Source organism: Biomphalaria glabrata, chromosome 9, assembly GCF_947242115.1.
Source record: "Biomphalaria glabrata chromosome 9, xgBioGlab47.1, whole genome shotgun sequence".
NCBI lineage: Eukaryota > Metazoa > Mollusca > Gastropoda > Planorbidae > Biomphalaria > Biomphalaria glabrata.
Genome location: NC_074719.1, coordinates 32,427,020 through 32,439,698, shown reverse-complemented (window position 1 = coordinate 32,439,698; position 12,679 = coordinate 32,427,020). Strand labels below are relative to the sequence as shown.

At 31.4% G+C, this 12,679-nt stretch overlaps 1 protein-coding gene across 2 annotated transcripts in view; it reads right to left on the bottom strand.

Annotated features, from left to right (window-relative positions):
• The window catches only part of LOC106060269 (palmitoyltransferase ZDHHC12-B-like), a 23,593-nt gene extending 10,914 nt beyond the window's left edge, over positions 1 to 12,679 (bottom strand). The window contains exons 1-5 of one of the 2 annotated variants that reach the window (XM_056042918.1): positions 12,628 to 12,679; positions 8,362 to 8,558; positions 3,168 to 3,316; positions 784 to 951; positions 530 to 696 (exon numbers count right to left, since the gene is read on the bottom strand). In XM_056042918.1, the coding sequence (XP_055898893.1) occupies positions 530 to 696; positions 784 to 951; positions 3,168 to 3,316; positions 8,362 to 8,464 (587 nt within the window). In that variant the 5' untranslated portion in view covers positions 8,465 to 8,558; positions 12,628 to 12,679. Of the gene's footprint in view, positions 1 to 529; positions 697 to 783; positions 952 to 3,167; positions 3,317 to 8,361; positions 8,559 to 12,481 lie in introns of both variants that reach the window. The other variant, XM_056042917.1, reaches the window with a different exon arrangement.

Here is a 12,679-nt window from a genome sequence, read left to right as displayed (position 1 = left end):
TTTTTGAATCAATAATGCCTTACATTCAGAAATGTCAGAACGCGATAGTCCTTTTAAGAATGCAATAGCCCTTTTCAAAATTGATGTTGGGGCTAGACCTAGATTTAGCCTCTAGCCTAATGTACATTTATTTATTTTTTTTACTTTGAAAAATTATAACGGTCAAACTAGAGTTTTCCCCATGTCGCCAACAAGCTAGTAATTCTTTTCTCAGCAATATATATCAATCGTATTTCCAGGAAAATTGTTAAAGCCGTTTTTGAGATCAGCGTCCGCCCACCTAGGTTCCTCCATGAAGGAGTGACTTGAATAGAGGTATTGTAACAACAAATAATATACACTAATAAACATTAATAAAATAATTAATCAACTCATTTATTGATAAGGAACAAATTAAGACATTGATATGAATAGACAATTTTTTTTTGTCTTGAAATGGACAGATTTCATTCCAAAACTGGGGTAACTCCATTGTTTCAACAAACAACAACTTTGGTATATCAAACAGTTCCTTCATGATTTCACTCACCAAGTGATATAAAATGTACAAGTGATCAGTACAAAAGTGGACAGCAGGAATAACCAAAAGTAACGATGATTTCTCTCCCCAACACATGCCTCCAGCCAAGGGCAGTGGTGGTCAAACTTGCGCACACATTTGTTGCAGTCTTCACAGTGCTTGGCCCTCATTGGTTGCTGTAATAACCAATTGGCAAGATTTATTGACATTTAGTAAAACAAAATAATTCAATTGTAAAACACCAACAGAGGTGACATACTTACTATTATCTCACAATAGTCACAAACCCGGTACTTGAAGCCAGAACTGACATCAGCAGGCAACATATGCCCATTCTCATCACTGCTGTCATTATCAACATTGTTGTTCTGTGCCACCTTCAAGTCATACTCCTCATCACTGCTGATGCACTGCTTCATCTGAAGCTGGAGCTGTAAACCAGGACACAAAAGTTGTTTTTTGATTGTAGGCAGGGGACATGACACAAAAGTTGTTTTGTAATTGTAGGCAAGGGACATGACACAAAAGTTGTTTTTTGATTGTAGGCAAGGGACATGACACAAAAGTTGTTTTTTGATTGTAGGCAAGGGACATGACACAAAAGTTGTTTTTTGATTGTAGGCAAGGGACATGACACAAAAGTTGTTTTTTGATTGTAGGCAAGGGACATGACACAAAAGTTGTTTTTTTTATTGTTATCAAGGGACATGACATAAAAGTTGTTTTTTGATTGTTATCAAGGGACATGACATAAAAGTTGTTTTTTGATTGTAGGCAAGGGACATGACACAAAAGTTGTTTTTTGATTGTTATCAAGGGACATGACACAAAAGTTGTTTTTTGATTGTTATCAAGGGACATGACATAAAAGTTGTTTTTTGATTGTAGGCAAGGGACATGACACAAAAGTTGTTTTTTGATTGTTATCAAGGGACATGACATAAAAGTTGTTTTTTGATTGTTATCAAGGGACATGACATAAAAGTTGTTTTTTGATTGTAGGCAAGGGACATGACACAAAAGTTGTTTTTTGATTGTAGGCAAGGGACATGACACAAAAGTTTGTTTTTTTTGTTATCAAGGGACATGACACAAAAGTTGTTTTTTGATTGTAGGCAAGGGACATGACACAAAAGTTGTTTTTTGATTGTTATTGTCACGTCCCTAGTGACACCTCATTGTTTAGAAAATGAGGACATTGTACCTATCTCAAATCAGGTCAGCGTACCCACGCTTAAATGCCAGAAAGACGCCGACTAAAACTTAGCTCAAGACTACAGCAGGGAAACAAAATTAACATAGCTTAAATTACAAACACAGTTTCTAGTGACACCTCATTGTTCACAAAATGAGGACATTGTACCTATCTCAGGTCAGCGCACTCACGCTTTAATGCCAGAAAGACGCAGATTAAAGCTTAGTTCAAGGCTACAGCAGGGAAACATAATTAACGTATGTTAAATTACAAAAACAATTAAAAGGAAAATTAAATGTAAACGGGTCAAGGAGTCAAGGATGGGTATTGAGATGTCACGGTTCTTTATCCTAAAGAAAGATATAAAAGGCGGAGTGTTAACTTGAGACGAGAGAGAGAGAGCTAGAAAGTTAGACTTAGAAGTCGCTAGTTTTTAAAGTAAATATTTACTCATTGATCATTTTCACTGAATCCTGTATCTGTTGTATAAATCTTTGTACATACATTATTGTTTCAAGTTCAAGTTTTAAATAATTAAAACTTAAGAAAACATATCAGCACTTTGTTACTTCATTACTTGTTAAAGTGTTTGAACTATAATCAAGGCACCTCCGAACCCACATATGTCACAAGTTTATAGCATCAAGATCTACAAGTTAAATAACTTGAAGTCACAGTTATCAAGGGACATGACACAAAAGTTGTTTTTTGATTGTTATCAAGGGAAATGACAGAAAAGTTGTTTTTTGATTTTAGGCAAGGGACATGACAGAAAAGTTGTTTTTTGATTGTAGGCAAGGGACATGACATAAAAGTAACAAGAAAAACATAAAAAAAAAAAAATTAAAAAAAAAGAACAACAAAGCTTAAATATGAAGTGTAATTGTATCAATTAGTTTGGATCAGTCATGTAATTAAATTTGTAATGAATCTAGAATTAATAAATCTGTTCAATTAAAAATATTTGTACCAATTTTCGTGCTTTTAGCTTTCTTAATATGCTATGATCCTAGAACATATCTGGACCAGATGGAGAAAATGGGGGGGGGGGGGGGGGGGGGGGGGGGGGGGCCTAGCTGGGTGAATTTTACCACAATTACTTTTAAAAGCATTTATTTCTAAAAGCTGACATACTAACCACTCTGCTAGTGAGCTAGAATTATCTATTGTTTGCTTCAAACTTACTTTCAAGCAGCGGCCTATAAAGGGGACTAATTCAGCTTATACCATGACTTCAGTCAAGTATTTTTCCTTGTTCAAGATATCAAACAAAATAATTAATTACCATTAGTTTATTAATTAATTAGTTAATTTGTTTTATTGATTCTTGTGTTACCAGGTAAAAGAAATAATTGTGCAGTTTGATCCAATATGGGTATCAGAGAAATAATTTGTACAAACTTTTAACCAGACAGACAGAGTGAGTTGATATAAGCTTTGTAAAAATCTCACAGATGAAGCCTTGTTCTCCTTGGTGACTGCAATGTATCCAGGATTGGTTAGACAAGTCAGGTAATACATTGTGAGTGACCACAGCCACATAGCTATGTAGACAGCTCCAAGCACAAGCTGCTGTCCACCTAACAATGTCTGATACAACACTGCAAGAAACAAATGTACAAGAATTAAGAAGATGACCAGACTTAATTTTTTGTTGTTGAACAAATGAAATATTACTCCCTTGACTTTTCTTCTTAATACAAATTTGAAGCTATGTGCTAAAACAATAATGAAAGACACAAAGCACTACACATCAAAAAGATGATTTTTTTGGAATCTGAATGGTCTTGTGGTTTGTTAGCCTAGTCCTGTGTTGCAGGCAGAGTTATTGAATAGGTACTCTATGGTTAATGCCCTGGTCAGCACTGTTCATCATTTCACTATATTTAATTCACCATTTTCTCTAATTAAAAATTGTGTTCCTAGAGCTATTTTTATGTATGTAACAGAAATGAATCATTGACGATCTTCTAGTATTGAGATCATCTTCAAGTATTGATATCTTATATTAAGTTCATCTTCTAGTATTGAGATCATCTTCAAGTATTGATATCTTGTATTAAGTTCATCTTCTAGTATTGAGATCATCTTCAAGTATTGATATCTTACATTAAGTTCATCTTCTAGTATTGAGATCATCTTGAAGTATTGATATCTTACATTAAGTTCATCTTCTAGTATTGAGATCGACTTCAAGCATTGATATCTTATATTAAGTGCATCTTCTAGTATTGAGATCATCTTCAAGTATTGATATCTTGTATTATATTCATCTTCTAGTATTGAGATCATCTTGAAGTATTGATATCTTACATTAAGTTCATCTTCTAGTATTGAGATCGACTTCAAGCATTGATATCTTATATTAAGTTCATCTTCTAGTATTGAGATCATCTTGAAGTATTGATATCTTGTATTAAGTTCATCTTCTAGTATTGAGATCATCTTCAAGTATTGATATCTTATATTAAGTTCATCTTCTAGTATTGAGATCATCTTCAAGTATTGATATCTTGTATTAAGTTCATCTTCTAGTATTGAGATCGACTTCAAGAATTGATATCTTATATTAAGTTCATCTTCTAGTATTGAGATCATCTTAAAGTATTGATATCTTGTATTAAATTCATCTTCTAGTATTGAGATCATCTTGAAGTATTGATATCTTACATGAAGTTCATCTTCTAGTATTGAGATCGACTTCAAGCATTGATATCTTACATTAAGTTCATCTTCTAGTATTGAGATCATCTTCAAGTATTGATATCTTATATTAAGTTCATCTTCTAGTATTGAGATTGACTTCAAGCATTGATATCTTATATTAAGTTCATCTTCTAGTATTGAGATCATCTTCAAGTATTAATATCTTGTATTAAGTTCATCTTCTAGTATTGAGATCATCTTCAAGTATTGATATCTTACATTAAGTTCATCTTCTAGTATTGTGATCCACTTAAAGCATTGATATCTTACATTAAGTTCATCTTCTAGTATTGAGATCATCTTCAAGTATTGATATCTTGTATTAAGTTCATCTTCTAGTATTGAGATCATCTTCAAGTATTGATATCTTACATTAAGTTCATCTTCTAGTATTGTGATCTACTTAAAGCATTGATATCTTACATTAAGTTCATCTTCTAGTATTGAGATCATCTTGAAGTATGGATATCTTGTATTAAATTCATCTTCTAGTATTGAGATCATCTTCAAGTATTGATATCTTGTATTAAGTTCATCTTCTAGTATTGAGATCATCTTCAAGTATTGATATCTTATATTAAGTTTGTCTTCTAGTATTGAGATCATCTTCAAGTATTGATATCTTGTATTAAGTTCATCTTCTAGTATTGAGATCGACTTCAAGAATTGATATCTTATATTAAGTTCATCTTCTAGTATTGAGATCATCTTAAAGTATTGATATCTTGTATTAAATTCATCTTCTAGTATTGAGATCATCTTGAAGTATTGATATCTTACATGAAGTTCATCTTCTAGTATTGAGATCCACTTCAAGCATTGATATCTTACATTAAGTTCATCTTCTAGTATTGAGATCATCTTCAAGTATTGATATGTTGTATTAAGTTCATCTTCTAGTATTGAGATCATCTTCAAGTATTGATATCTTGTATTAAGTTTATCTTCTAGTATTGAGATCATCTTCAAGTATTGATATCTTGTATTAAGTTCATCTTCTAGTATTGAGATCATCTTCAAGTATTGATATCTTATATTAAGTTTGTCTTCTAGTATTGAGATCATCTTCAACTATTGATATCTTGTATTAAGTTCATCTTCTAGTATTGAGATCATCTTCAAGTATTGATATCTAATATTAAGTTCATCTTCTAATATTGAGATCATCTTCAAGTATTGATATCTTATATTAAGTTCATCTTCTAGTATTGAGATCATCTTCAAGTATTGATATCTTGTATTAAATTCATCTTCAAGTATTGAGCTTTTTTAGATTTTAAATTATGTTTCAATGAAATAGTTGTATTCACATTCATGTGTATGTATCTTTGCGTGCCTACAATAAATACCATTAGGAACTTATCTGATGGTTCCAGAATTGGTAAATTTATGTAGCCAACAGAATTTTTTAAAGGAAAAACAACATATGTACAAACTGGTAGGCTTATAAACATCAGTTTAAGTACTTTATTAATAAAAGTATCTCTAAAGTTAAACAGAAATAGATCCAATATTACTACACAAATGATTTCAAAGCAAAACTAGAGTTCAATAAATGCTGCAGAAATTCAAAAGTACAACGAAACAACAACTATGAGAGCTTCAGTTATTTCCTCTATCGACAATGTTTTGAAATCTTCAGTTTATCTTCAACCAAACAAGCCAGTGATAAAATACTTGGTTATTAAACCACACTTTTCAAGCTCATTGCTACTATTATTTTATTTGGTTTTAGAACTTTTCTTTTTCCTCCTGAAACCACTCATCTCAAATGGGGTACTGGTATTTTATTTGGGTTTTAGAACTTTTCTTTTTCCTCCTGAAACCACTCATCTCAAATGGGGTACTGGTATTTTATTTGGGTTTTAGAACTTTTCTTTTTCCTCCTGAAACCACTCATCTCAAATGGGGTACTGGTATTTTATTTGGGTTTTAGAACTTTTCTTTTTCCTCCTGAAACCACTCATCTCAAATGGGGTACTGGTATTTTATTTGGTTTTAGAACTTTTCTTTTTCCTCCTGAAACCACTCATCTCAAATGGGGTACTGGTATTTTATTTGGGTTTTAGAACTTTTCTTTTTCCTCCTGAAACCACTCATCTCAAATGGGGTACTGGTATTTTATTTGGGTTTTAGAACTTTTCTTTTTCCTCCTGAAACCACTCATCTCAAATGGGGTACTGGTATTTTATTTGGGTTTTAGAACTTTTCTTTTTCCTCCTGAAACCACTCATCTCAAATGGGGTACTGGTATTTTATTTGGGTTTTAGAACTTTTCTTTTTCCTCCTGAAACCACTCATCTCAAATGGGGTACTGGTATTTTATTTGGGTTTTAGAACTTTTCTTTTTCCTCCTGAAACCACTCATCTCAAATGGGGTACTGGTATTTTATTTGGGTTTTAGAACTTTTTTTTAGTGCCAGGAGTAGACATTTTTTTGTTTTATCTTGTTGAACATTTCTGTGAACTTATCAATCCATACAAATGTTAAGCCATTTTGGCCTTGTTCAAATCTTCTCAAGTAGCAAAATTATAGAATTGCCTAAGTAAAACCTTTTTCAGGGCTTGTGGATCTATGCAAAACCTAATAAAAATAATCCTATAGTAAGTCACGTTAGTGTGAAGCTACTCAGGGGAATCTGGGGGTCCTGAACTCATAAATTAGTACTACTAATTTCCCAATGTTATAAGTTAGAATGCAGTAGACTCAGGTGTGTCCAGTCACATGTGCATTATATTATTGGGTTGGTTTGAAACAATATCTGTCAAGACGTCATTCAATAATCAATTTAAAATCTTCAACACTTAAAATCATGTGACCAAACACTGAGACCAAAAAGAAGTGTAAAAAGCGTTGATTAATCCTTTTCTATTGTTTATCTTAAGGTCACCTCTGCATACAAATACACTGGTGCCACCATGCTAAATAAGATCTTAATTCAGAGTAAAGCATTAAATGAACAACTCAACAGGATCAACAAGACAGAAGACACTAATTAGTTATACTGAACGATGACACCTTGCGCATCATATTAATGGGGTAGTGGTATTTCTTTTGGGTTGGAGAACTTTTTTTCCCTACTGAAACCAATCAACAACTTTTATGGTTACTGCTACCTCTTTTTTTTTCCTCCCTCATCTCTAATGGAGTACTGGGAGACTAAAGAACACAGCCGTTAACCAAGGGCCACACAACGAGATGGCCTTATTTTCCAAGCCCATAGATGTATTAGATCACAAGGTCTGAAAAGAGTTTTCTTTCTTATTTACAAAGCTTATATCATCCACTCTTTCTGTCTGTCTGTTTGGTACAATGTTTATACACATTATTTCTTCCACACCCATTCTTGGATCAAGTTGAAACTTTACACCATTATTTAGTGTACCTAACAAAATAGAAATTAAACAAAAAAATTAACAATTTAATTAATTATTCATAATTATTTAGTTTTCTATTGAAAAAAAAAATGATGCTACTTATTGAGATATGTGATTGTATATGTGGAGTTATTCCCCTTACCATTATCACATTTGTACATGTTTCTTCTCCCACTTCCAACTCTCAGATTAAGGTGAAATTTTACATAATTATTTATGACATTGCATGAATTAATAAAAAAAATAATTTTACCAGTAAGTTAATTAATTTCTATTTATACAGAAAAAGAGAGCTTATTCCTACAGTATTGAGACACATGACAGCAATTCTGCAGTTCTTTATACATAAGCTTTGTTTAAAAAAAAAGATTTTTAAAAATAGTTTGCTAGTTTACTTTATAGATCTTATGCTTCTCATGTCTTTGCTAGTTTACTTTATAGATCTTATGCTTCTCATGTCTTTGCTAGTTTACTTTATAGATCTTATGCTTCTCATGTCTTTGCTAGTTTACTTTATAGATCTTATGCTTCTCATGTCTATGTCAGATGGGCACATACTTACAGGAATGTTTGAAGAGTAATGTGGCTGGCACACCAAGAACTATCAGAGTGTGTAGTGACCTTACAACTAAAGCAGCACTACATCTTAATTTAGGAGCACACATTGTTCAGGGGTAAGAAGACTTGAATGGATATTGGAAATCTGTTGATCAGTGAAGCTCCCTTGTGGATCACATCATTTAATTCTGTAGTACAGAACTGGTTAAGAAAAAAACAGCTGGTTACAAAAATTAATAGCTGGTTAAAAATATAATTTATATAATATAATTTATTTTCTTTTTTGAAAGATTGTCTGTTATATAAGATTATAGATTCTATCTAGATCTATTATAGAACAATCTTGATAAATCACACATTCAAGATAAACAAAGCTTACTTTTTTTTTACTTTCCGATCTAAACTATAGTCTATAATAAAATGAAGTACAATAACTCATAGTATGTGTCATATTATGTCTAAGTAGTTATCTAGATTCTAAGATACTAAAACGTATGCTTTTTTCTAAGTTTATTTTTTGTAGTCTAGAATATCTAGATCTACATGATGATAAATAAAATCTGACTAAACTAATTTTTTTTCGTTTCACCAACTTTTTCAAATCCATGCACTTTAAAACTTGTATATAATATATATATCTAATCTAATTATTAAAAAGATCTATATCTAGACATCTAGATCTAGATCTAAACCATCTAATCTAGTCTCTAGCTAAGGCTAAGACATTTCGAGTCTACTACTAATCTGGATGTAGAGAATAGTCTAGAATAGTCAGTTAAGGGCCATAAGTATAGTCAGTACTTAGTCAGTAGAGATACTTTTTGTATTTTAATCTAGATCTAGAGTTTATAGAGTAGACTGTCTCATAAGTGTGTGGTGTGTCTGTCCGTGACTGTCAACTATATATATATATACTATCTATATTATATTATTTATATAGTATATATAGACATAGGATCTATCATATAGTGACAATCTAGTCATTCTAGATTCTAGATGATAGATCTAATTCTAATCTAGACTCTAGCTAGAATCTAGTTTTAAGTTTTATGTCTATACTCTATAGACTCTATCTAATTTAATAATCTAGACTATACTCTAATCTATACTAGTTACTAGTCTATGGGAAGCGCGGCCGAGAGGCTAAGAGAGCTTGAACTTGTCTTGGCTTGGCTACCTAGAAGGGGGCTCGAGGTTCGACACCCGACTCGGGCAGAGTTGTTTACTGAGCTCCTAAAGGCAGAATGGAAAACCAACTCCTATATACCCCCTCCCCCCACTGGTCCACAAATGAGATTGGACCAAAGCGCTCTGAGCATGCTATAAGCATGAAAGTAGCACTATATAAAAGCTATAAATATATATATATATAGTGACTATAGTGTTATAGTCTATACTTAGATTACTACTAAATTAGTAAATAAATGGATCTACTTATCTAGAATCTAGAGTAGTATCAATGCTATTCGGACACCTATAGGCCAAAATTTAAAAGTTTGACTTTGACAGCGCATTATTTGACAATGGTTTGACATAGAAAAGAAAATGAAGTATCGAAATCTTCTTTAGTTTAAGTAGAATAAGGATGACCACTTATATTTGTACCCCTAACCTATATTTGTTATTATATTTAAGGTCAAAGAGGCCATGTGTTTTCATTTAATTCAGACAAATTTGAACCACATTATTTGATTCCGGACACCATAATTTATTTCAGACAGTCTCTATATTTAGGCATCAATAAACTCAGATTATAATTCTATATTAACATTAACTAAATTTTAAAATCCCCAGGCATAGCCCCTCACATGAAATCATTAAGATGTTTTCAAATTATGCATACATATGAACACAAAAAATAAAAATTAATATTTAGATAAACACTTTTATTCAACCAAAATTAGGTCACTGGAATAGTGACTTCTACACAGACTTTAGAATTATTTTATGTTTGCATGATTAGATGTGTGTTGAATGTTTGTGTTTTTTGTTTAATAATTTAATAAATTTCTAATACAGAAGATCTTTTGTAGTATAGTACAGGTAAGGATAGCCATTCTTGCCTAAATAGCTGAATCCTCTATATTCTCTCTATATAGATATAAATCTAGATCTATCTAGTTATTCTAGTAGGCCTAGATCTAGGCATTTAACTTCATTCAATGTACCAAGCTCACTCCAAACATTTGCCCATTTATACTCTATAACAAAGCAACATAAAAAAACAAAACAAATATAATATAAGATCATTAACATTGATGTCCAAAACTAGCTGTTTGTAATAAATTTTGGTAAGAAAATCGTAACTTAATTCAAACACCCTATTAATTTATTTTTTTTTTTGTATGGAATCAAACAACTAGGCTTATCCTTATTAATCAAATAAATCAGCTCAAAAAAAAAAGAATAAATATTGCCAGGCTCATGCCTCATTAGCATAGACTTGGCAGAATTTAAGTCATTGGTTAATATGCATGACTAAATGCATGACGCGTAGGACGTAATCATCTTCTTTTTTGAAGTAACGTCTGTATTATATAAGATAAGATAAGACTTAGCCATTCAAAAAATATAGTCTTAACCCTAGGAAGAGGTAAAGTCATCCTTATTTGGTAACATAGGAAAAAACAACAATCTGACATACAAATTTGAAATTCTTTTTTCTTACATAAAAAGATAGCTAAATGGAAGGAAATTGTAGAATCATTGGAAAATGGACAAGCACATTAATTATACAGCATGCTAGTTTCATATTAAATATCAAAATAAAGATGTAATGACCATAAAAACAGCGAGTGTTCGAATTCATGTAATGTCGGGGGTAAAACTTTACATCGCAGGACCCTTATGAAGAATGTTACGCAAGTGGCAGCACCGCGCTGTCTATCGCTACGGTAATCAGGTCACAAGGTCACTACCGGCTAGACGGTGTCGGTAGTATCATGTAGGCCTAATAGTTCGTGATAGATCTAGTCATTCGCTAATGATATGAAAACTCTGGATCTATATTATGTAATAAAAAAAATATTTAAAAGGCTATAAAAAATAAATAATGAGAATGAATTAATCTTTATTTTTTTAATTTGTTTTTTTTTTGTTTGTGTCACAAATGTATGGTACCGTTATCCTATATATGTACGGGTTATAGGCCTATATTTATATATTTTTGCTGACACTATTTTTTTTTCATTTGTAATGTTTTACAGACCTAAATTATTACGGTCGGCAACTTCGTCATGGTTAACAAAATGTCCATTTGTAGCGTACTCGTAATATAAAAATCCAGTTATGGATTTACGGCAGTACGTCAACCCTGTCCTGTGCCTATATTTCCGCAAACATAAAGATATACAAAATACACATTTTTTGCTTGCATATTTAATAATTATAATTATTTTTAAAGTAGAAAAATAAGATTACATACTCTAAAAAAAAAAACGAGAGCAGAAAAAAATGTATTTCAATACGTATTTAAAAGAAACAAAACAGTTAACACACGATTAGATTTATCACGATTAGATTTATAATATTATTTTTTTAGCAAAGATACGTAGGTCTGTAATTAATTAATAATATATTAATTAAAATTCCCCAATTAAAAACATAAAATACCATTTAAACATTAATAGTTATTCCAAGAATAATTTGTACAAAAAAAAATCTAAATCTATATTACATAGATCTACGATTTAACGTACTAAAAGAAGAGAGAGAGAGAGGGCAGTGACCGGGCGCGCTCTGCGCGCGAGCAGGTGAGGTCACGTCAGTACGTCATCATACGTGCGGATAGACAGCTGCCAAATAATTGACCTGAAAAACTAGGGTCCTGCGATGTAAAGTTTTACCAAATAAACTACTCTAGTCCTAGACCTAGATTAAGATTTCACTTTATCATAATGATAAGTCACCGTAAGCCATAAAGTGACATAAGCTTTATTAAAACTTTATTATAATTAAATTATATTTATAATATAGATAGATCTATATACAAAATCTAGATCTAAATATTATCATGTCTTTAAATTTAAGTTTAAAGTTTATTTATTATTTATTTATTATAATATTAGATAATAATCATAATTAGTTTATTTTATGTTTTATGTTACAATCACTATATATTATACTTAGACTAGTCCACTAGATCATGCATATAGATCTAGGCATGATCCGCAAACAGTAATATATCTATATTTAGAATCTAGAGCTAAAACTATATAGATCTAGATCTAGATTCTAAGTCTATAATCTGATGCTGCTGATTAACATTTACATTACAATACAGCCATTTTTATCACAAATCAATAAATAAAAGAGGAGGTCAC